The sequence below is a fragment of the Corapipo altera genome, unplaced genomic scaffold, assembly GCF_003945725.1.
Source record: "Corapipo altera isolate COAL_440 unplaced genomic scaffold, ASM394572v1 75, whole genome shotgun sequence".
In the NCBI taxonomy this organism is placed as follows: domain Eukaryota; kingdom Metazoa; phylum Chordata; class Aves; order Passeriformes; family Pipridae; genus Corapipo; species Corapipo altera.
In genome coordinates, this window is record NW_020884887.1 from 4,026,066 (window position 1) to 4,051,911 (window position 25,846).

Genomic DNA, 25,846 nt, shown 5'->3' on the forward strand with positions numbered 1-25,846 from the left:
CAGCTGTTGACAGAGTCCCTCCTGACCAGGCCTTGTGCCAGACCCCCTGTAGGACTGGGCAGAGAACAGAGGACCAATGGAAAACACTGGAGGTGCTCTGGATAGCTTCCCTGGGAATGGCAAGTCAAAAGAGAGACACAGAGAGACACAGAGCCCCCATCCTGCTCAGCAATCCTATTGCTCGAAAGAGGATGGCTGGGGAAGAGGAGGGCAAGAACACAGCAAGAACACTAGTCAGGGTGTGCTGTGACTGAGCAGGACATGGTGACTTTCCCATGGCAATGACCCTACTTTGAGGGCTTCACTACCTACTTACTGCTGAACTAATTCCACCCAGACAGGATGTGTCCCTTTGGGTAAATAGGAGGCAAAGAGTTCATCACACATTTGCTATATTACTGAGAATAGGAAAAATGTCAAAGAAGGAGAGGAAACATCAGGCCTGCCAAAGCATTTAAATAATAGCATCATTCCCAGCATTACTGCAGTAGAAACTCCTTGGCCAATCTTAGTCTTGGCCAAGACCACACCAGCAGTGTGGCCATTCCTGCAAACAGTCCCTGTTTAAATCAAGTGTGATTTCAATGGTAGAGAGATTAAAAATACACATTAAAATTTCCCTCTGGTGGCAGCAGTTTAACATGATGGTGAATGGATTTTTCAGGCATTTTTCATGCTGGAAAAGCATCTGGATTTGTCATTGCCTGGTTGTTACCTCTTGGTGTCACATCTATCTGCACACTCAGGCCATGCCAGCCCTGCTGGGTATGTGGAGAGGGAAAGGGACAGGAAACCTCTTCCCAGCTAAGGAAGGACCTCATTGCCACTGCCAGCCCCCCATGCCCACCCTCACGGGGTGTTCACAGGAGCTGTCTGTAAGCAAAGGCCACTCTTGTCACTGTGCACTGGTGGAGACCCTGCACCTGGGAGTCGCCTCTTCCCCCTGGAGCAGCCCATCCATGCCGAGGTCCCAACCTCTGCAGAGCCCTCACCCACTATGCTGTTGTGGCCCCAGCACTGCAGCTGACTTGGTGACATCTCTGAGCACAGGGGGCACCAAGGGCTGTGGCACCAGCCAGCCAAGCCGGAAGGGTGGATACTGTCTCATCCATTGTCACATGGCCACATTCCTGCCATCAGGAAAGGCAGCATAATAGGATCTGAGCCTAACTGACTGTGGACAATTGCAAGGCAGCACCCACAGCCTCTCCCCCCACACCCAGGACCCTCTGGCTGTGGGGTGGCAGGTTGAGGGGGTGGGTGCCCCAACTCCCCCTGGTGCCCTGGGCTACTGGCAGGGTCCCGGCAGCAGAGGACGAGTCCACGGTCTGACATGGTGACGATGGGTGGGTGGGCAAGCCCCAGCCCCACCTGGAGGTCTCCTGCAGGGGCCATGCTGCTCTCAGAGGTTGTTGTTCTGGTTGTCCTCCCTGTATGTGCCTCCGCTTTTTGTCAGTGGTGTGGTCTCCTGGATGCTGTCATGGTGGTGTCTCACCCTTGGGGACAGAGAAGGACAGCTGAGCTGTGAGGGGGGGCCCAGGCAGAGCCAAGACCCTGCAGCAGTGCAGCTGCCTGGGAGCACCCCACTCCCTGGTCCTCTGTGCCCCCTCAAAACTGGGGCCCCATAGCCCCAACACCCCCCCCAGCCCTAAACCCCCCCAGCTCTAGACCCTCCCCCAGCCCTGGGCCCCCAAACCTGTAAAAGGCTTCGGCAAGGGCCAGAGCCTCCTTTTCTACCTCTGGATCAGAACTTACTTTTCTCTGTTAAAAACAATGAAGTCCCTCTGGAGCATCTCCAGGTGCTTCTGGATGTGGCTGGCCTTTCACATTGGAATGGAAAAATAAAAGAGATGGGGAATAAATTCACAGCTGACACAGAAAGACATTGCAAGGGCAATTTCAAGGAGGCATAGCAATATCTCTAGGCACAGAGCATCTTTAGCCCTGCAGTGGGGAGAATGGCATTAAGGCTCTCCTCTGGCACTAAACCAGTGCATAAACATTCTGCCTTCCACCACAGGGAAGACGCGGGAGAGTTTTAGGAATAAAGTTGGTCACGAGGGAAAAAAATGTTCTGTTCAACCAGTTTGCTGTGGTCTTGCTAGATGGCAATCACCTTCCATGGAAAATGAGAGACATCCTTGACCACATGGTTGTACCTGCTTGCTCTCACCTGGGAGGAATTGCTTTTGCTGGTGCCTTTCTCCTTCTTAGCCAAGCGCTTTTTTTTTTTATGAAGAGGTTTGGATTCCAGAATCATTTCTTCCAGTTCAAAGGTTGGGTCACAGTTTAGTCTTCCTTTCTGGAGGGGAGAGAGAGAGGCAACCATAAGTGGTCAGAGCCTGTCTTGAGAAATCTCTTATAAACTGGACTGCACCTTGAGAGCTGAATTTTGTAAAAAGATGCACTGATTACAGCTGCCCATGCAGCTAGAGCAGCCGCTGTACTCCTGCCATACTTTGTCAGTCCCTTCAGCCAGAGGGCATATTCAACGTGTGACAGTGGCTCTTTTTGTACTCCTGCTTCTACTCTGCCCTTTGGTGGCTTCAGAGTGGCAATGAGGATGAGGACGGTGTCCTGGCTGGGATGTGCCTCTTTAGAGTAGCATAGCAGCCTGCAGAACCGGTCTTAAAGCAATACAGAATCACACCCATAGGGGGGGAAATACATATAATTGACAAATATTCACAGTTTACCCCAACTTCTACGTGGCTGAAAACCGCACACAGCAGCACTCAGACTGTTCTCCATAAGGATAATGTTACTTGTGTGCTGTTTTAATCCAATTAAAAAAGGCTCAGAAACACTAATCTAGTGTATGTGCTATTTACTGTGAACAATGAGCTTGTTAGGGCAGGCATTACAGAAGGAAACAGTTCCCATAAGATGATGGGTGATCCCCAGGCTGCTGCTGAGCCCATTCTGTTGCACTGGGTGTTTGGATGTTGGGAGCAGCATTGTCCAGAGTATGGCTCACAGGCACTGCCCACATGTTCCATCCCACATGGACCCACAGCCCGGAGCCTGTAACACCAGTTCTGCACCCAAAAATTCCAGGAACACTGTAAACAGAGCAGATCAGTTTTGGGGCACCCACAGTGCAGTCATCCCCCATTGCTCTTTATTACACCCAGAGGGAAGTGGCAGCCCTGCCCTGGTCTTCCTTTTCCCCTTGTGACACCTGATGCTCCAGTGGAAGTTTGTCAGAACGTCCCATGTCCCAGTGCCAGGTGTGAGGACAGGCTCAGGCACATCGGGAACATTTACACTCAAACAGCCTTACTGTGGGAATGAATTCTGGCATTATCCTTTTCTGGAGAACAGCATCCCAGTTCACATCAGACAGATAGGGGAAGGCCTGGATGTCCTTCAGCTGAGAAAAACGTTTCTCAGGATTCAGCTCGAGCAACTGCAGAGAGAGTTAAAGGGAAGAGATGAGACCATCCCCACACACGCTCCATGGAGTGGGGCTGAGGACAAGTGGCACTGCAAGGGACAAGGGACACCGCATCAACACTGGCACTTGGACCAGTGCCTCTCTGCTGCTCTGGCTCAGAGTCCCTTCACCAGGGTATGCGACAGGCTCACAAGCTTTAACTCCATTTATTCCTATTTTTATGAACGACTTTTATCCGCATTGAAGAAGCGGGCATTGAGGCAGTACAGTGGCATTAAACAATTTGTCCAAGGTTAAAAATAACCATTTGGAACAGGGAGTTAAACTCAGGCCTTTGTGTTCTGCATTTAACACCGTATCAGTAAAACATCCCGTTTTCTCACTCTACTAATGGAATATTCTTATTCCAATGTGAAAGCCATGCCTTCACACTGCTTATTTCCAGCATTTTTTAACATTGCTTTAGGAATTACTTGTGTGGAAGGAGAGGGTTGAAGTTTGTCTCTGTTCAAGGCTTATAGATTACATATACTCCTGAGAACATGCAAATCAAAAATGCAGCAGGAAAACCAGATGATCCAAACCCTCCGGGGAGGGTGTGGACAGGGTGACCCCCCCCCCAGCCCTCCTCATGCTGATGTGCAGCTGGGCACACAGCAATGTCCCCACTACCCAGGTCCCCCTGGGCTCCAGCCCAGCGCCAGTGCTGTGGCTCTGCAATGACAAACATCTGCCTCAGACGTTAATAAATACAAAACTCCACAGGGGATGGTTGAGCCAGGAAGGAGCCGCAGTCAGCCTCATATATAATACATCTGGCTGTTAAACCAGATGCAAAGGGGCACTGGGCAATTTAAATAATTGTGACATTGCATTATTTATTCACAAGGGAGCCTCCATGGCTTGCAGCATGCCGTGGTTCCAGGGAAAAACTTTCAGCATAGAAACGCAGAGGACATCTGCAGTAAATATCCCTGTATTACTGTTAGGCTCAATGAAATATTGGCTTCATTGAATTTTAAGCAAATGGAAATATTCTTCAATTTTCTTCCTGGAAAATAGGCTGTGATTCTGTCTCAGCAAAGAATTGATGGCCTCTTTTCATAAAAATATTTCAGAGTATTTCATTAGAAATGACAGAATACTTACACATACTATTTGGAAAAAAAAATGGATGAAAGCTTCATTAAGTACTACTTTACCGCCTACCCTTATTTGAAAATTAGAAAACCATTTACATACTTTCTGAAAATGTGCTTCCAGTGCTGCTTTGCAGGGGTCAGTGCTCAGCTTTGCTGCCACTGTGTGCAGACAGCATCTGACACTGTCAAGCTACAGTCTTGTTTATTGAAGCTGTGGCTTCATTTCAGATGGGATTTCAGCTTCAAAATTATTCCAGTAATGATTTTGAAGCAATTCAGGATTTTAGGGGTTATTACAGCATAGGAAGCTCTATTGAAATAAAATTGCAGTGGTGCATGAACCGCGTGACATCAAAGGATTTCAACAGCATCAGCACTTCCTGCAAATATTTTCTATCTTGGAACAAATGATTTTTTGAGGATTAAAAAAATATATTTTTTTTGCTAAACTTATTGACACATATATCAATATCTGCTTCTAACCTAGGTCATTCCAGAGCGCTGGAGGACACTCTGGAAGTGAAGGCTGCCGTGTCCTTAGAGGAGGTGCAGCAGCAGCCGCCACATGCGCCAGCCCGGGACACAGCACTGCTCGCTGCCATCACCTCCTGCAGCTGAGCACCAAACGCTGGCGTTTGTTACACGGTGCCACCCAAATGTCACCGACACCAGCCTGGACACTGTTTGCAAGGACTCCCCTCCCCGTGCACTGCGAGTGGCAGGAGCGCTGCGCACACCCCCGGCCCCTTGCCCACCTCACCTTCTTGATCAGCGACACCATGTCCGGGGACCAGGCGGCGGGGTACATCACCTTGGCTGTCCTGAACACGTGGGCGATTTCGTTTGTGGAAGTGCTGGAGCGAATGTGATACGGCCTCTGTGGGAAACGCCACACAAGGAAAGCACCTGAATTTATCTGCTTTTTTTTCCAGGACTCCTTGGGAAATCTGTTTAGAGCCTCACACAGTCTCTCTGTCCAGTCCCCAGACTCCCGTGGGACATTTCTCTCTGCGTGACCGTGGCTCAGTTGAAATAAACAAAATGTCAAGATCTATGCTAATAAATGGACATTTAACAGCAGGACAGGCAGGAGAAAAGCCCAGAAGTCAGAGTTAAAACCAGCATGGGTTTGCTCAGCCTTATCAGTGTTTGTATCTTACAAGACTATGACACACAGTGCTGTGGTTAGAGCATTCCTGATATTCCCTGTAAAATGTGCCAGCGTTTTCAGTTCTTCACTCTGCTGGGGACAATGCCAGTGAAAAGGAGCTGGATTTCTCCCGCTGATCAAATTAGCTCAGAAAAGGATGACCCAGGAAGGGTAACCAGCCCCGGGTGGGTGTCAGGCTGCAGGATGACTGTCCCTTCTGCCCCGTGACCGGGTGTCATAGCACTGGGACAGGTGAGCCATTGCAGAGGAGCACATGGCACAGCAGAGCACCGGGGACTCCACTAGCATCGACCTGCAGTGCATGGCTGGAGTCACCTCCCTGCTTATCTCACAGCTACAACAATACTGCTGCCTTACCCGGAGAGACACCCTACGATGGCAGGCTGTTTTCATTTGGAAAGTTTCGATTACCAGATTTTTACCTTATGTCGGGGAGAGGAGAGGGAGCGTTAAAGACACATTTAAAAAATAGTAGCTATAAACAGTGAGATCGGATCAGGTACAGTGTGCTTGACGCGTGCCGACACTAGATGGACCTCAAGGCCTCCCTTCACTTCCCCCGCGTGGCAGCCACCCAGGTGCCACCATCTCACCACGGCTGTGCCATCAGGTGTGAACATGCAAAGGCATCTCTGCTCCTGCCCTTGGAAACAGTGCCATCGACTCTAAAATCAATATGATGCACAGTCCTGACATTCATTTAGCATTAAAAATGGAAAGCTCAAATATTACATTAAGATGTTTACAGGGATGTGGCTTCAGTTACCCAAGAGGTCAGGCAGCTACATCCCCTCCATGTCTGCTATCATGATCCCTCACAATTTGAGACACACAGATTCATCTGAAAAATCTCTTAATCAAAACATTTCTTTCAGGCATTCTGCAAAGACTGATGATAGAGTTTTTAAAAACATGTTTTGCATACTCATACTGAAAGAAGTTTCAGAGCCTCACAAGATTTTAAACATTCTTCCTTAAATTACATTCTCCTTTTGTTTCGAAGAAAGTAATTTTTAAAATGTTGTCCCACTTCTTTACACAATACTTCCAAAACACTGATGTATTTGTCTGTCTACAAGGCCCCCAATCTTATCTATGTCTTATCTGTATCAGCAGCAGAGCTCTGATGGCACAGGCAGGGATTGGGCTTTATCCATCATTTGCTCCAGCTGCTCAGTCTGATTACAACAGCAATGAGATTTTCTTTCAAATTTCCTTTTTTCCCTTGCAGGATGGGAGCTCCAGGTAAAGGACATTGCAGCCCAAACCTCAGGAGCTGTTGCTTGTTTGCCTCGTCCTGCTTATGCCAACCCAGAGGCCCTGAGCTGCAGAGGGGAACCACCACCACAGGATGTTCTGTATTGCAGCAGCTTCTCTGAGCTCTTGGCCATCACAGGAGCCGTGGTGGACAAGTAGTCTCTGCTTCCTATGCTGTAATAACCCCTAAAATCTTGACTTTGGCTTGGCCCTCTCATACCTGCTACAAAGCATTAACATTCCCAACAGTGTCCCAAGGACAGAGCCGGCCGGGCCGGGAGCCGCACACGTACCCGGGTCCTCAGCAGCTCGTAGGCAGTGACTCCCAGTGACCACCAGTCCACGGCAAAGGAGTAGCCAGTGGGTTTTGTGGAATTAAACATTTCAGGTGCTGTGAAATACAGGGAAAAGAAAGCTTGCCTTGCTGCAATCCCAAGTGGGAATGAGCAACACAGTGCCTGACCCACGCCCCTCCTTCGCTGCTGTGTTCCTGCGCCAGCAGCACCCAGCAGCCCCACAGGCCCCTGCACATGAACCTCTCAGTGCTTCTCTGCCCCCAAAGCCCAAAAGGAACGAATTCCTTTTACTGACAGAGGAATTGCCCATCATCCCTAGTAAATGGGCTCCAGGAAGCCTCTGTGCCCCAGCAGTGCTCAGCAGATCTGTATGTTGGGAAGCTGCTCCCATCCCACTCATCTCTTTGTTCATATTTAAAGCAGTTCAGTCTGGCAGAGCCCACATCCAGTCCCAACCATCAATGAAAGCAGCTCTCTGGAAACATTAATATGCAGCATAAATGCAGACGTGGTGCCAACTGCACCCTTGGCAGGGAAAACCAAATTTTAACTGAAGGAAGCCTGAGAGCCACAGCTTTTAATGGGAAGCCAGGGGGGAGGCACCGACTGAAATGTTCTTTCTTAGCCAATAAATTTCCCTTTTGAGATTAAGGAAAAAAAAAATACTTCAAAATTTTTATACAAGCTGGGAGGCAAGAACTGATCTAAAACCAACAAAACAAGGAGCAATGTTTTTTTACAACCACTCACTTGTCCTGAACATGGCGTAATGCTAGTTTTTAAAGCAGCCATTTTATATAAAAATTCAAATTATTGCTAATGATGCAGCCACATAAGACTTGTGCTGATGTACTAAGGGACCAAATACAAACCTTTGTGCTCCATTTTCCCTTCTCAAGGGTAGCAGGAGCACTTCATCATCACTACACAGCGTGACTGCTGCTTGTAAAACGCTCGGGGATCTCAGGAGTGCAACCATCTTAGTTTATAATCAAACCCATGCTGTACAATGTGCCATCATGGCACTAAAATCCATGTTTGCAGTGTACTGGAGTCCGTCTGCATTTAGGATTTGCAGAGGGATACAGTGCACGTTCCCCAGCTGCACTGAGGCATTCCCTGTCCCTGCCCCACAGCCCCTCTCTGGGGTGTTCCTTATTCCAAACCAGCCTGTATATTTTGGTACAGACAAGGAAGAAAAGAGTCCAAACCCTCATCAAAAAGGACTTCACCCGTGTCCCACCATAAAATGGTAATTCAAGAAGGTTTAACTGGCATTGGTTCTCACCCATGTAGGGCTTTGTGCCAGCGATGGTGGTGACGTGGATCTCCTTCGTCAGCATCGTGGCGATGTTGAAATCGGTGATGTGCACGTGTCCTGAAAGAGAGAGGTTAACATGTAACAGGATTGGCTTTAATCTCACATGAGAAACAGCTCTGAATCAGAAACATGAAGTAAAATACTCCATGGAAAGTAGCTTCCAGGAAAACAATATTCTGGTGGGAGAATTGATAGAAAGTATTTCAGCTTGCAGGCTGCTTGCAGTTGTCTTATTACTTTAAATATCCCCTTATTTTCCCTTTGGGGAGCAAAAAAATGGGAGTTCTCCAAGAAGTAACTTAGTGATGATTGTTTTGAGTCTTCATAAATTTGAGGGGAAGAGAACTGAACTTTTCTCACAGAAAAAATTCCACTATGTTTTAAAAAATAAAAAGTAAAAAAAAAAAAAATCCCCAATGTTTGGCTTCCTAGTTGCTTTCCATTTGGTGTTCCAGGTACTAAGCACTCCCTCCATTTGCCTCCAGTGTGAAACCAAGCACCTTCAGCAGCCAGCAAAACAGCCTTGCACAGAAATCCAAACATCATGAAACCCCCTTGGGGTAGGAATGGGCTCTGCTACCACGGATATAATATGCGCAGCTGCTGCCTGCAAACCGAAAAGGAAATAAAAGAGGTGGATGTGATCCACAGGGGGATGAGAAAGGCAATGCTCCCACCTAGCTCCTGCCTGTGCTTTTACTTGTCTTTTTTGGGGTTTTTAGGCACTCGATTTATTATTCCCCATTCACTGAACCACTGTTGGGGAGCAGAGCAGCCCCACATGGACATACAGGTGATCAGACCTGGCTGGCTGCACTGAAGAAAATCTCTCTTGAACTTGTGGGTTAGTTCAGCCCAATTCTCCGGATCAAACACAGGCAGGCTCCGCTTCCCCACCTCCTTCATCTCCTCCTCAGGCACTGAGGCTGCTCACCCCTGACAAAGGTGAGCTCATTATCAACACATCAGCTGTTCTGTTTCCTGTGTTTTGCAGCCTTATTGCCCCCTCGGCAGTAACAGAGGGGAGCTGGATTGCTGCTGTTTTCTCTAACCACAGAGATCGAAGTAAAGTGGCTTTTGCTGATAGAGATGCTGTGACAACACCTTCCTCAGTCATTAGCTTCAAACAGCTAGAAATCCACTGCTGCTCTAGTTCACAAGTTAAAGCAGAATAACATCGCCTTTATAGGTCTAAAAGTTGATGCTGTGGCAATGAACTCCTGTTTTCTTGTCTGGATACTGTGAACATTTAAGTAAATATTTACAACTGTGCCTATATATCTGTTCTGTGAGAGCAGTGATACAAGTTGCCTGCTGCAAATACCTGATCTAGCTGGGGAAATGTGGAGAGTAAAAGCAGAACTTGTGATTTCACCTGAAACCTCTGTATCATGCCCATGTCCTGGTGAATTGTGGCACTGCTGCAAGAGCACAAACCAGGCATTGGCACTCACCCCTCACACAGCTCCCAACAGACCTACGGAGCATGAAGCATGTGTTCCTCCCTGCTGCTCACACCATCCACAGGCACTCACTCCCCCAGCCTGCCCACTGAAAAGCAGCATCACATCACTGGGGAGCACTTGGGAGAAAGAATGACATCCAACTGCCCTGTCTGCATACATCCCCTGCATCCTTGTGCTGTTTTTCCTTTCAACTCCAGCTCTCATTCCACTTTGTGGGGAGCTGTTTTCATAAATATGAATCATAAAGGCTTATTAGGAATTTGATATTCCAAGCACAAACATGCCTTCCTCTGGATCCATCTTTTAAATTATTCACTTCAAACAAATCACAAGTTTTATAAACTAGCCCACTTGAGAAATGACCAAATCCAGCCAGTGAGGCTGAGGAAGAGGCTCAGGGCAGTATGATGAGGCTGAGCAGTGATGGCAGCGTTACAGACTGGGGTGGGAGCTACTGGGGCCCAAGAGGGATGTACTGGAGGTTGCTGCTGAGCTTTAGGGTCAAACCTTAAGGTTTGTGTTTTCCTGATTCTCAGCATCTCTAGTTGCAGGCAGTTCTGAACCAGCACAGCCAGAGCTGCCCTTGGGCACCACACGGCTCCTTCCCCAAGCCTGAAACTGGCACTGCCAGACCAACCCTTGGGTTTGCCTTAAGGCAAACAATTTTCTTATTGCATTCAGCACTTCTGTTACTTCATAATTCCTTCACCTTTCTAGAACATCTTTTGTGCAAAAAATACAAGGCTTCTGCAGATTCAACTAAGAAAACATTTTAAAGGATATGAAATTAGAGAGCTCAGGAGCTGTGGATCGTGGAGGCTCTTGGACAGGCTGTGCCCTAACTTTCTCACCTGAGATGAGGGAGCAAACGTGCCATACCTGCACTGGCATAACTCACCCACTGCAGCACTGCCCTAGAGAACCTTCCAGCAGCAGTACAAGAAAGGATCCTGAGCACAGCCATTACAAGGCTCTTGCAAAAAACCTCTGTTTTACCAGAGATAAAACTGAGCCTTTCTTCAATTTTATTAGACAAATGACCTGGTCAAAAACTCCCGATGAATTAGCCACAATTCCCAGAAATTGCCATCTGTTATATCCGTTCATTCCCAGGTGAGCTGTGCTGTCACTGAGCCAAATTGACAGAAGTGTCTTTAAAGGAGGAAATCACTTTGTGCTTGGAATGACTGCTGGAGGTGTCATCTGCTGGGGATTTTTTCCCTGGGGGATCTGATCCTAATCTCTGATGTTGAACAATGGCTCCTTCATTGCACAGGAAGTTATTTGCCTGATATTCCACTCTATAATTCCTTGTCTGAAATTGATATGTCACCAACCAGGGTGACAGAGGCGAAAGTGTGAGGTGTGTGTCAGGTCCGTGACAGTCAGTGTCAGGACAACACATTTCAACCAATATGTGGCATAACGAAAGGTATTAAATACTGAATCCAGCCTCCTGCAGCTCATGATGTGCATGAGGGCTCCTATAGCCTCCTTGACCATTAACACCTATAAAAAGGGTGTTAGGGTCTGTAACAGAGCAGGAGGCCTTTCCAAACTTAAATCTGAAAGATGAAGGAATCAAAGCTGTAAAGGAACTTCACAGGTAGAAAGGGAGATGGGCCAAAGGGCAGAGTTAGGGGACAAAAGGAGTCTAAAAAATGAAGGACTGAAGTCTGATTGCTGAAGGTCTTCAGGTACTTCATATTCTTGGGGAACTGGTCCCAATCAAGAACATCACAAAAAAATTAATGTTAGCTAATTGCATCTATTTTGTGATCCCAGTTGTGAAAATGGGATGGTGATGGGAGAGGAGAGAGAATGGGGAGCTGCAGCTCTGCACCACAGGGAAGGAGATACTGAAAAACAACCATGATCTTCTAGGCTAAATATAGATAAACATGCAGCTACAATAACAGCTACTCTGGGGACAAGAAAAAATTGAACTCTGTGTGTGACCAAAGCTTTCTGTGTGCCTCAGAGGACACACCTTTGCTGCCATGAATGAAGAAAAGGAATACTACAAGTCACAGGGAGAAGGACACTGGAGTCAAGGGTATGTCCCCAGAAAAAAACTGAAACCTCTGCAAAACACAGGTGAAATATCGCAGTGAACAGGGAGCAGGCTCAAAACTCATCCTGAATTGCAGTGTCATTACAGAAGTTTGCAGGTTTTATCCTTCTGGGCTGAACACAACTGCAGAGATGAGCAGAGTTTTTTTTCCCCTTTTTTCCCCTCTTTGAGGAGCACTGACCTACATTCCCATGGCCACAGAGATCCCAACTCGTCTTGGGGGACTGTGTCACCCCAGACTGAGGGGCTCAGAGGTTCTGGGGAGTGTCTGTCAGCGAGGGCTGACCAAAGACAGCCCTGCACGGGGAGCCCTAGCAATGCTGGCGGAGCAGGTCCCCAGCACATCAGTGAGGTCAGTGCTCTCTGTGGTCTGAGCATGGGATAACAGCCAGAGAAGGACCAAGTGAGGCAGGACAGAGGCTCCAGCCCCTGGAGGCAAAGCTGCTTTTCTTCCAACTCCTAAATAAATAATCAGCCAGTGCTCTGAACTTAGAGGTTGTATGGAAACAGATCGAGCCTGGGCTCGGTGCTGCCAGGCAACCCTGGTCACACACATGGTCATGCAGAGCCAGGTGATGCCTCCCTTGGGAGATGCAGCATCTGAAGTGATAACAGATTCAGATATGCCTCTTCCCTGCACTGACTTTTTCTCTTCAAGCACTGTAGCTGTAGCTGCTAATTAAGATTTCTCACAACAACTCAGTTACATGGATTTTTCAAAAAATACGAGATGACAAAGTGTTTCTCTAATGAGTTACAAGCTATTAAATATCAGACAACTCTTCACTGTGAGAGGTTTGCTGGGGAAAAAAATGTGACTACAGAGTCATGCAAGAATATAGTCAAGGGTTTTGCTGAGAAACACTACTGAAAAACTGATAGCAACATCTATAACATATCCAGCCCTAAATCCCCTTTACAGCTCCCTCCCAATGCCAAATGCTCAAGGAAAAGGAAAATACCTGAATAAGGATTATCTGTTGCACCATAATTCATTCTATTTGTGAACACACACTGCACAAACCCTGCAGTGACATGAGCATTACTCTTCAAACAATGCATTTTGAGTAAGTTTTAAGCAAGAGCCAAGAAAGTGTTAAAATCAGCAACTGACCCCGAGCAGCACCAACGTGGGGTCCCTACCAGTGCCTTGTAGGGTCATCATCAGGTCAGCCAAAAGAGTTGTTGGTTAAACACTGAGGCAACTCTAAAAGCAGCATTACAGGGTGCCCAGTGCCCAGAGGTGTGAGACACTGCCACTCAAAAAGCAAGTGAAGCACAAAAGGATGGGAGGGTGTCACTCCCAGCTGGGCTGAAGGAAAGACAGCAACACTAAATGAGGGCACCAGCGAGCACCGAGACTGCAGCCTGGGTCTCCTGTCTCTGCCTCTGCTTTTACACATACACGTGACAACAAAGCACCTGGCACTTACCGTGCTCATCCAGCAAAATGTTGTCGGGCTTGATGTCTCTGAGAAAAAAAAGCAGAGAAGCAAAGACAGCCATTAGCCTAGAGAAGTGACAGGAAACACGGCTGCAGGCACTTCAGGAAAGCCCAGGCTCTGGGACACACTGGCAGAGACACCGTGCCCTCAGAGCCTCAAGGCTTCTCAGCTCTGATGCTCCTGTTTGATTTAGCCATGAGACAGTGACTAATCAAACAGCACCAGCAGCAGTGGGTACAGAGCCAGGGCTGTGAAGGCTGCAGGGGTTTGAGTGAGCAGCACTCAGGTGAGTCCACCCACAGTTAAGTTAGAGATTCTTTTTGTCATTTTCCTCCTGTTACTTCTCAATCTGTTTCAACACTGTGTCGAGAATGGTTCCCCATTCACTCAGTACAAATTAAATTATTTTAACATCTTTGGTCTAGAAACAAGCGTGTTCTCCACAAGTTTTGTTCCTGAGTAAAAAAACCCCACAAAATAATACCTATAGCAACGCTGTGGGGAAATGCTTTCACCGAAGGGAGGAAATGCACACCTGAGACACTGATACACCCATTGTGTCCACCTGAGTGACTTTACAAGCTATTACCTGTCTTTAATGAGCTCATTACACCGGCCCCCATTGAGTGCCTGCCCAGCTGATGCCATTCAGTGCCCCAGGGAGAAGGTCCCAGCCACAGGGCAGGCAACAGCTACAGTGACCCTGTGCCAGCTGCTGCTCCCCACAAGGCCCAGGGGTTCCAAGGGAAGAAATGAGCAGGTTTAGGATTTTATCTTTGAAAATTCGATCCCTAAGTTACAGTTTGAGTTCACCGAGCTACCTGGAATCAGGAAAACACAATATACCTAATTGTCATGTAATAGCTTACAGCTCTCTGGCCTCCTGTCACCCAAACTACTTCTGGTGGATTATAAACACCAATTACCTTCCTGGTGCCATCACCATCACACAGGTAAACACAGGGACAGGTGTCATGAGCAGAGCATGGGGCAGTGTCAGGTAAGTGGCTGGTTCTCCCCATAAGCACAGCAAAACTGTTTCCAATTATTTTTTAATTATTATTTTTTGATTTCTAACGTGGCTTTTTCTGATTTCCCTCAGTTTGTCGTACAGCCTCTTAGAATTACACCAGCATAGTAAGATCATTCTCAGGATGCAAAGGATGACCAGGGATAATGCTGACTACTGTTTATTTGTGTATTTCTTTTCTACAAACTGGTTATACCATTTCCTAACCTAAAAGATATTAATATTTCCTATTCTTTTACATCTAGGTGTGAAATAATTCCAGCCTGGGTTTGCTGTCTCTGCACAGCTTTGTTCAGCCACACGAAGCCACCACTTCCCTGTCTCCTGATGTTCCCAATTACAGCTGTTGCAGTGTAATTGACTCAGTTGAGTCACTTTATCTATCTAATATTGTCCCACTGGGTTACAGTGTTAATTAAACAACTTTCATTACAGTGTTAATTAAATTACTTCCAAATTTTACAGCCTGCCTTATATGTTTTGTTGTTCTTGATTCACCTTAAACACATGCAGCTGCAAGAAGTGCACACTGCAGCCTCACGTGCAGCTTCACATTCACATTGGGGCAGAGATCCATGCAGGTTTGGCACAAAATAAGCAGTATGAAAGAGGAGACCCCTGAGAAGGTGGGAATTGTCCCCAGGGTCTGGCCCCAACCTAAGCAGAGCAGAACCACTCTGGGGTCTCATGGCTGTGGGTGCAGGTGAGGGGTTGTTCCTCCCTCACACCCCGGGTATGGCAGCCAGACACTGTGGACAGGAACAGGAGTTCATCCTCACCAGCCTCTCCCCAGTGTGTGCCTTCCCCACCAACAACCTGGACCATTTCAGTTTTACACTCTGTGCCATGCTTAATTCTTGCACTGCACAAGAACACTCCTCTGGAGTGATATTTATAAATGAGGTGACTTTCTTCTTGCCTTTATCGACCCTCATAGTCCCTCCCTGCTCATCCTCCCTGACAGCAGCTACTTGGTAAACCCTTGGGTGCCCAGGGTTGTGCTGCCCATGACACCAGCAGGAGAGAGCTGCATGTCCATCAGTCCACAGCCAAACCCTGCTTCCCAGCCAGGGGAAAGCTTTTCCTCCTCTGCTTCTCTGCAGGTCTTCAAAGGTGTGGCAAAAGCTCACACACATTTTTACACTGTCCGTGAGAAATCTTGATAGCCAAATCCTAGAAAGGGATTTACCTCACACAGAAAAAAAGCTGTGTTTGGGCCCATTCCTCATATTTTGGTGTGGTACAGAGAGGGAGACAAAGGGAGACACCTCCAAGTGTGAACACAGGGGAGTTGTGAGTGCTGACACCTACCCTCCCTGGACCACGCAAATATTAATGAGCTACAGCTAATTAAACCTATTAGAGACAGCTTTTTGCAGGATCAGCAGAATATGCTATTTCACAGCTACCCCAGAGGGAGAAATCAGATGCTCTCTGCTTTATATGAAATGCTTTTCTTGGGGAAGCCTTGTGCTTCACATGAAAGCAAAGGTACGTGGGAGAATATTTTGTTTAGTATTTAAGCTTCTATTTGTCATTTCACATCAAAGAGGAACAAGCCTTTCCCCAGTACAGCCTGTGGCCATCAGCCCTCCCGAGGTCCCAGCTGACCTGTGGATGATGTGCCTGCTCTGCAGGTAGTCGAGGGCCAGCACCAGCTCACAGATGAAGAGTTTCACTGTGCCCTCTTGGAACCGCACGTTCTGTTGGAGGTGGTAACGCAGGTCCCCTCCAAGCAGCAGATCAACAACCATGAACATATCCTCTTCATCCTGGAACGAGTACCTGAAAGAGCACACACATGGTTCGGGGATGGCAGCACTGAAAAACAACAGTCATAAAGTGACATGTGGTACCTCTGGGAATACTCATCATTTCTTGGAACTTCTTCAGTTGAGAAACAATAATTTCATGACCTTCCCATGCTCTGTTTCCCCCTGTGACTAAAATCCTATGGTCACACTTGTGATGACAATAATTTAGCCTCAGATCCATAACAGAGTCAGAGCAGACTGTTTGAACAACTCCAGATGGATGTTCTGCCTTCTCTGAGTATGTGTGGGAAGTGATCACAGGAGCAACACGGAGGAGCCCTGGCCCAGCACAGCCCTGCCCAGACCCTCAGGTCTCGCTGTTGGGTGCCAGCTCTCCCAGTAGCAGCCTGTCCATGAACCCACGTGCTCAGCACAACAGGGGTGCAGCTGCTCTCTGCCAGTCCTCTGTAAGTGACCTTATCTGATGGAGTGTTTACCCAGTGTCCCTCTGAGAGGGGCAGACTACCAGCTATGAGCCCTTTCCTCATGGATTTTTCCTTACCAACACACTGACTGCTTGATGGGATGAACAGCACCACAAACCACACCACAGGCCACTCAAAGCTAATAGTCTGTGTGTCACTTGGAGTGCAGGAAAGCCACAGGAATGGTAAAGGCATTCTGAGGCCAGGGAAGGCATGGTAAGAACAGGGACACTTGCATGGTTTGCTCCCTACAGGTCTGTACATATGCACACACAGGTCAGTTCTCAGCTGATGAGTGAGCTTTGCCCGGAACTGTCTGTTCAAGCAGGAAAGCAAAGTATGGAGATGTGACCTGGGAGGTGTGGCTGCACCTTTCCCACTCATACCCCACTCAAAACAACACTGAATGGTAGCTGCAGCAAAATCCCAAGGGTTCACCAAATGGCACTCAGGTTACAAGGGATTTCAAAAACGAACAGTAATTCAAAGATTTGTGATCTTCAATGTGTTTTAGCCTCATTTATTGTGTTTAGTATCGATAAGTTCTACCTTATTCTAAAATTAAATCCAATTTCCCATAAATGTAATTACCTACCACCCCAAAGGACTCCTATACCTACAGGATATCAGCCACTTTATCACATGGTATATGAGCTCACATCACTTGGAATGTTACTGGTGTCCTAATAAAATTAAGAAGAACACAGTGCCAAGGGACACCCTGCAAAGAGCCCTGCTTGGCCATCGATCCTGTGCCACTGCTGGGAGCTGCTGTTGCTGCAAAGAGCAGCATTAAATACAGGTGGGTTATGGTGATGGGCAATACCTGCCCCGGGGGGCACTGCAAGGGGACACATGGATAAAATTTCTTGTGCTGTCTGGGGGAACAAGGGAGATAGATAAATGTTTGTTTCATTAAACAGGATTCCCCTGAAACAAGAGCCCTGGTGAGCAGAACACACCAGCTGCTCACAGGACAGGCTTGCAGCAGACTAGGGGGGTCTCAAAGGTGTCTGTAACTGACTGTGCTGACTGGACCAGTGAGCCAAGCAACCACCTCTTACCATAAATTAACCAAGAAGGGGTGTTCCAGGCCCTGCATAATCTGCAGCTCCTTGAAAACATTTCTGACTTCATTACGCTCCACACACTTCTGTTTGTTCATGTATTTCATGGCGTACATCTTCTTAGTGTCAGTCTTTTGCACCACGCAGACCTAGGAGACCAAATCAGGGGATGAATCAGAGATGATTTGTCAGCTAATTTGGGCTGGTAAAACCCATTGACACAAGTGTTCTCCAGTGGCTTTGGCAGAGCTCACAGTGCCAAGGCACAACTCCGTGCACTGATGCTGCAGCACTGGACCTTGCCCAGGAATTTCTTGCCTAGTTTTCACCTGAAGAGAAATTTTGTGGGGAAGGTGAGCAGACTGAATTTATCACCACAAGATGGGAGATAGGGAATGGCACAGAAGTCAACATTTCATTCAATATCACTCGCTAATCATGGTCATGTCCATCCCTCCCACAACTAGTTACTGCTGGGGAGAGCCCCCTCCACCACAGAACTACAGTTCAGTCACTGGGAGCAGCACCTGATCCTCGCCTTCCTGAGAAGTGTCACTCAGCTCACAGTGAATCCTGGGCTTTCTTTGAATTGTAACTTTTCTTATACGTCCCCAAATCTAGAAAGAAACATCACTTCAAGGCAAGCCTCCAAGCCTGTGAGAGTGCACAATGAAACAGGCTGGTGGCTCGGATTTCTTTACACAACAGTTTATGAGGTTGGGATAAATTTGCAGGTTTCAGTCAAACTTTTTTTTTTTGGCTCCAGATAAATCTCTTTGTCTCTTCATCTGAGCTTTTTGTTGCCCTCTGCACCCAAGGCACATCCCACTTCTGGCATCAGGGTGCCTTTATGTGAAGAGGCAAACGACCTTCTGTCAGCCCATACAAGTGGCAAATTCCACAACAGCATAAAAATAAAATGCATGACCAAAACTTGATGCTTAATAACAAACACCATGTCTCACAGAGAAATATTTAACATATTAAAAAACCTGCCAGGCTTTCATATTGATTGTAGATCTTTATTAAATATGCATCATGATGTTCAGTGTTGATTTGCTGGGAAATCTTAGGAAATGCTAATTCGGAAATGTAATGAAATTCCGTTCATTTGATTGATCAATTTCTCATTTTAATCTCCTGTAATATAATTTGTGGCTACAGAATGGATGAGGAATCGAGCTCTGAATCCTTCCTGATTACCAGGAGTTGAAGCTCAGGTCAAGGCTCACTGACGATGTAGAGCTTTGGTTCTGTGCTGTCATGCAAGCCTCCAGTTCACCCACTTCCACCCAGTTACACCTCCAGTTGTCCACACAGTGATTAGGTCCCAAAACACTCACTTTTCCAAAGCTGCCCTTCCCAATAGCTCGCAAAATCTCAAAATGGTCGAAGGTAACTGCAAGAAAGAGGAAACATTTTAGTATTAAATGGCTGAGCAAACACTTGATGATATCACATTATTTCTACTTTTCCTCCATATGAGCTGAGGAAAATGAGGGATACCCCAGCAACACTCTGTTTCTTTTGGAGATTTGGGTGTTATTTAAACTCAGCATTTAACAGGGATTTTTTTCACTCCAGCTCAGCTGCAAAGGCAGTTCCCTGGGTCAGCCTCTGTCAATGGCAGATCAGGCAGAGAACCCCCAAGCCAATGTTCTCACTGTCCTCCTGCCCTGCCTGTTAGAGATATCAGCCTCATCTTGCTCCTGCTGAGAACAAACGCAAAGCTTAGTCCATGAAACCCTTATACCTTAGGAAAACATTGCCATTACCTTTTCAGGTAGGATGGTACAGTCTAACCAAAGCAAAGTTTAGGGTGACCAGCTACAGCACTTGGAAGGAACACGAGCTTTTAGGCACAGATGCCCTTTCTCAAACCCAGAACAGCTGCAAATATCAGAGTAAATACAAGCTGATGATGACTGAGTTTAACTGGATCTGTTTGCCAGTGAGACCATCAGAGAGAAGGGTACCTGCAGAACAAAAAGGGTGAAGATGCTTATCACCTGCAGGGGAAGATGAGAGGGGTGCCTGCTGCAGAGAGAGGTCAGCTGCAGTAGCCCTGTGCCGTGACACAGCCTCAGCTGTGGGGAGAGGGGGATCTCTGGTTCTCATCACTGGGACCCCACAGGGGGTTCTGCAGAGCAGGGCAGACCATGGCATTAACAGCTGGGCATTAACATCTGGAACGGCTGCAAATCTAGAGGAGTTAGACCAGCAGCCAGTTTTTGCATGTCCACCCCCTGTATCTCTATTGTCCTTTACAGGAATGCTTTCATGAACATGTTCACACCCTCTGCCTCCTTGTTCTTTAATATTGATGTTTTCATTAACATTTTAAACATAGGCCTATGAAACTGAGCTAAGTTTCATACTTCATTTAAGACTCTCAAACTAGGTACAGGCACATTTTAACCTTTCTCTGATTTAGCCTTCCTACCATCCTCAGCTTTCACAGGGAGTCAATTCTGGAGTCTCACTCCTGAAGAGCACTGAAGTTTGTGGTGTTCAAGTCAGGAACCAAACGCATGCTGTTCATTCTGAATCACACCCACAGAATTGACAAGCCACATTTCCCTACCTGATGGCATCTAAAACAAAGAAAAAGACAAAGCTTTTGCCCTTCAGAGAAAAAACTCATGTGCTCTGCCAACTCAGACAAACAGTGTTTAGGAGATGCAAAGAAAGATAACACAATTGCCATAAAGAAGTAACTGAGGTATAATCATGAAACACTATTTTGTAAGCAGGGATCATATTTCTAAACTGAGGTTCAAGGAACAATATTTAAATTAAAAAGTACAGATCCCAACCAGCCACAAAAAACATCCTTAACAAAGACCAGTCAACCCTGCCAAAGTCCCCAGGCTCATCTGCCAAGCAAAATCAGTGCTTCAGGAGCTCAGGTCTCCCCATCCCTGTTGCCCACCCCAGCACAGCAAGCACAGCATCACATGGTCTGTTAAAATTCCCCTTCCTTTTCTCACTGTAATTTCCCCCATTTTCATTATAGTCTCTCACTCCCTCTCTCCTCCTCTGCTCTGTCTCAGGAAAACAAGTACTGCCACTCAATGATCATGTCAGTCCCTCTGTACTGGAGAGTGGGACGTGGTGCAGACCCAGGCAGAGGATGATGTTGATGCTCTGTTCAGTCCAAGGGTGATTTAAACACAGAGCAGCTGCTGGTGGGCTGGAGAGGGCATGGAATGATGTGTGTCCTTCTGACCCACCACTGTCCTCACCTACTATCTATTTCTACTTTATTTTCCACCAAATTTGGTGGGGAGACCACCAGGATGCCACCACTTTGGACTCTTCCCACACCCTTCAGCACAGGAACAGCACAAAAAAAATCTGGCTTTTCACATGGTCTAATCCTGACTATGCTAGAAGTCAGATCACTTTGTAGCCCTGAACCTTCTGTCTGGTTATTACATTTTCTTTTCAGCTCACTTGCTTATTATCCACAATTATCAGAGGAAATGCTGAGAGAAAAGTAATACTGTCACCCTGCTTCAGCTGAAGGCAAACGAAGCCCTTCAAAAAGTTCAAATAAAAATCATGGTGCCATAGAAAAGAGTGAAATTATAGCAACAGCAATTTGGGAAAATATGCAAGAGTCATTAGGATTGGCACTGGAGCACCCATACCACTTGTGCTGTTCCACCCACCCTCACAGGTCCCAAAGGAAAAGTCTCCCTGTGGCACAGCCACAGAGGTGGGAGTGGTCCCCACTGCCCACAGGCTGGGGGAGGGACCTGCCCATGCCATGGAACACTCTGCTGCTTCCTGCTGTACCCAGCAGCTCTTACTTAACTACAGTTTAAGCTGAAATTAGAGTAAGGACAAGATTGTGACATCTAAGGTGATATAGCCTGTGGTCACTGATCTGCAAGATAATGGAAAATTCCATAGAGGACATCTCCATTTCAGCCTGATTTCTCTCCCCCCAGTATAATAAACCACAACAAATTAGAGAAAAAATGTGCCACCACTTTTTAAATTTGGGTAGGGCCATGGAAGCAGAACTGCACTGGTCTGGATGCTGCATCAGTGTGGACAGGTGGCCCTGAGCCCACTGAAGCCCAACAGATTGACACTGAACCACCCAAAAAGGTCAGGATGGGGCCTTTCCTGGCATTGCTGTGTTTCTGTTGCAGGAGCTAGTGCTGCAGGAATCACGTCAAACCCAGAGAGACACCCAGCAGAGACCAGCCACCTCAGGGAAAATCCCACAGCCAGGGCACATCACCCCGGGGAAGGTGGTCAGGAACAGAAGTGCTCATCATCCTGAGCAAGCACAACTGGTTGTTCATTAGAGATGCCAAAACTGAGCATTGAGATGCACCAGGAATAAAATCTCCAGGAAAACCTTGCAGCATGGATTTCTTTTGCACTACAGCAACTGGGAAAAAATATGAAAAACAAAGAAAACTTGCAAGAAGTTACATTAATAGATTGGAAAGCACAGCTGGTTTAGCCAAACAGCTACAGACCTGTAGTGGCACTGTAGGGCACATTGGACAAGAGTTGATGGGGTATCCAGGTCCTCATATATTTTACTTTTAATTATATGTATTTGTATTTATCTACAGATGCATTTTGTTGTTGTACCCAGGTAAAAGCCCATATGGCAGTCAGCAAGCTGACTCATGCAACAGCAAATATATTTATGGAGCAATCTTTTAATGACTGTCTCTGTAATCTTGGCAGCACAGGGACCCTGGCCTTCAATACTGCTCCAAGCAGTACTTTTCCAACCCTCCTTTTCCAGCTGACCCAGCCTGCAGGCTTGGCCTCCCCGTGCCTGAGGGGAGCACTGCCTGGATGGGCAGCTACCAGGAACACCCATGGGAACACTCATTGCTCGAGCCACCTTCCCACCACATTTCCTACCGGTCCTCCACATGCTGGGACCTCCAGAACAAACCTCCCCAGCCTCCAGAGCAGCAGTGTTTTGTCCCTGCCTTTGTGTGCCAGGGACACCTCAACACCAAAGGTCTGCTGACAGTCCTGCTCCCAGAGCCAGCTGCTGCGAGGGGAGGCAAAAGGACCCCAAAAAACAGATTACAGCTCTGCAGGGACTATGAGCACACTGCTGCTGCTGACCTCCACACACCCCTGCTGACCCAGAGCTCCCGGGCATTTTGCAGCCCCAGGATGGGCACTGCCCACAACCCTCACAGTCACAGTCTGCACTGAGGACTCTGCAGTCCTAGAGAACAAACAGGAAAAGCTCTTACCATCCTCGTTCCCACTGAAGGGTGGTGACTTGCTGGAGGTGTTTGCCCCCATGGTGTGCTCAGCCCAGGCTCAGTGCTCCCCACTCCTCTGGTTCCACTCAGCCCTGGGATGGTGCTACTGCGGGTCAATCCCAGCAGAACTCGGTGATGTCCTGGTGCATCCTGGAGAGGGCAGGAGGCAAAAATTCACCATCATTCAGGATGAAGAAGCGTTTAGAGCTTGCAAAATTCTCGCTGGAGGTTCACTGCTCTGAGGGAAACACTGAGTGTCAGGGGAAAAGCACATTACAGTGGAGTTTATTAGGGAAACCAGTAACACCGTAACCTTGTAACCCAGACCAGGACTGCAGCCCGCTACGGGAAGGGTAGAAACAGATCAGCAGACCCGAAGATCCAAGGATCTGTCTCGTGTTTGCTATATTATCCAACACATATTTTGTAGCTTCAGTGATGACTAATTGTAGTGAGGGCAATATCCAAAATAAATGGACATAGTGACTTGGCTAGACAAAATCAAAAAGCACTTTTCACTGCTGAGGTCATGTGAAAGGGTAAAAGCTAAAGAAGAAGAAATTCAAAATGTCAACTTTTTGATTTAAGCTGTTACACAAGTCTTTCATTTGGGACAAAATCATACCATTCTGGGCTTTTTTATTGAAAAGATTCGATGTAAAATCAAGGTGCAGTTATCACACAAGTTCTTCAAAATTTTTTTTCAAATATGAACTATGAACAAAAGAGCAAACCTGATTTCTGGCTTGGTGCTGGCTGCAGTGGCTGACTTTCCTCTCCCATTGCAAAGGAACAGCTGTCATTAGCAGACAGCACAGGCTTCAGTTTCCAGTCTCCCCTGACACGTATGGGAACACTGGAGTGTAGCACTCTGTAGAGTTCAGTGACAGTTGAGAGAGTCTGAATGCTCTCCATAGGGTACAGCAGCCACTTTACATCTGAAGCATTTACACGCAAAGCACCTTTATTTGCTTGGGTTTGATACTAACATCCCTTTGACATACAAGTTTATTTCTTCTTGGAAGTACAAAGCCCTAAAAGAATAAAATGAGGGAGTAACAGTGCATCAGGATCTGGACTGTGTCCAACCCGGAGCATTCTCCAGGGCATCTGCTTGTTCATTGAATATTTTCTCAGATCTACACTCTGAAAACACCTACTAAGTAGCTCCACTTTTTTATTTTGAAGTAATGAAATCACGTTATTCAACCAGAAAAGGGAGGAATCATAAAATATATGTCAGAGAAAAGAGAATTACAGGGAACTGGGGCTGCCATGGGTTGCTGTGGGTTCCCACACCAGCACACCGAGTTCCTTCTCTCACGCTAAGGAAAATAAAATCTTGATTTCCCATCTCAGAACTGAAACGAGATCCAACAATAAAACAATTGAAGCAGCAAACGTTTACGATCCCTATCAGTGCCTCTGAAAGGAACAGACTGAACCTTCAGTTTCAAACGAAGCCACACCAGCACCTATTTTCAAGCCCCAAAACTTACTCTTCAGAGGAAAAACAGACCTTCGGATGCAACTGCCATAAATCAGGTTCCCATGCCACTGCTTCTACACCCTGGTGATCTGACTGATGTCAGCCGAGCTCAAATGCTCAAGGAAACTCCCTTGTACACCAGTCTGGAGCTGAATTTATTTTTGAAAATACATCAGTACATACAAGCTCCGAGGAGGGAGTGCAGGTATTCCTTGAAGTTAAGCTAATCTGAGTACTAATTACAATCATTTGCATCTTTACAAAGTGTACCCGGGGTACGGTAATGATACATCCTTTACTCCTTCACGTTGCAAAGTCACAAAATTATTAAAATAATTACTTTTCCTTGGGCCAAGAGTACTAACCCTTCCATTCTAACATCATGCTCGAGTCGGCCCCTCGTTGTTCCCGGGGTCTCGTCAGCGGGCATTTTACAGGCGTGAAGGCAGCCGGGTGATCCCGGCTCCCAGCCCCGGAGATGAAAGCAAACCCAAAGCAAAGCAGAGGAACGCAGCCACCTGCGCGGTTTGCACTCGCACCGCGAGCAGGGTGTGCTCTGAGGGGAAGGGAGCGCAGCGGGACTGAGGGAAGGGCTGGACGCGCACCCGGAGGACGAGCGGCAGCCGCATCCCCCCTGGTGGGGACTGCTGAGCCCCTGGAAGAGGACCGCGATCTCCGAGGGTTCACAGACAATTTCTCTCACCCCCACTGCGCTGCCCCAGCACCGCTCGGGGGGAAGCTGCGGCTCTGCCGAGCGGCTGGGACTGAACGGTGACAGAGGCAGGAGGGACATCACCCTGCGCTGCGGTCCCAGGGCAACCAATGACTCTGAACTCCCCCGCGGCCCCAACTGCGCTCGGGAAGGACGAGAGCAGGTGCCATGGGTGTCACTGTCAGTGCCATAAATGTCACCATCAGTGCCATGGCTGTCGTCTGCGGTTCTCCTCGCCGCAGCCCGGCTCCTGGCAGCGCGACTCCCGGCCCGTAACACGCCGCGGGCAGCGGCGGAGCTGCCGCCGGCGAGCACCGCACGTCCCGAGCCGCCGCCAGCAGCGAGCGATCGCCCCCACTGCCCAGCCCCGCCGGTGGGGCAGCGGATCAGAGCCCCGGTCCGGAGAGCGCAGCCGGGGAGGCGCCTACCTGGGGAGAGCGGAGCGCGGGGTCCGCGGCGGGACCGAGCAGCCGCCGGCCCGG

The 25,846-nt window shown here is 47.6% G+C and overlaps 1 protein-coding gene across 1 annotated transcript; it reads right to left on the minus strand.

Moving 5' to 3' along the window:
- Positions 1-144: 144 nt before the first annotated feature.
- Positions 145-25,846, minus strand: STK32A (serine/threonine kinase 32A). Its single transcript, XM_027643418.1, has 13 exons — positions 25,793-25,846; positions 23,152-23,313; positions 19,249-19,304; positions 17,903-18,054; positions 16,211-16,384; positions 13,558-13,595; positions 8,552-8,641; positions 7,261-7,358; positions 5,300-5,416; positions 3,284-3,409; positions 2,174-2,302; positions 1,756-1,820; positions 145-1,496 (listed from the first exon to the last, which is right to left on the minus strand). The coding sequence occupies exons 2-13, from the start codon at positions 23,201-23,203 to the stop codon at positions 1,403-1,405; spliced, it is 1,191 nt and encodes a 396-aa protein (XP_027499219.1). The 5' UTR covers positions 23,204-23,313; positions 25,793-25,846; the 3' UTR covers positions 145-1,402.

Excerpts from the sequence above, each read along its gene's own strand:
- STK32A (XM_027643418.1), bottom strand. The coding sequence starts at position 23,203 with ATGGGGGCAAACACCTCCAGCAAGTCACCACCCTTCAGTGGGAACGAG. Across the intron at positions 18,055-19,248 it reads GGAAGGGCAGCTTTGGAAAA|GTCTGCGTGGTGCAAAAGAC; the intron begins GTGAGTGTTTTG and ends TTGGTCTCCTAG. Across the intron at positions 1,497-1,755 it reads ATTGTTTTTAACAGAGAAAA|GGTGAGACACCACCATGACA; the intron begins GTAAGTTCTGAT and ends TCTGTCCCCAAG.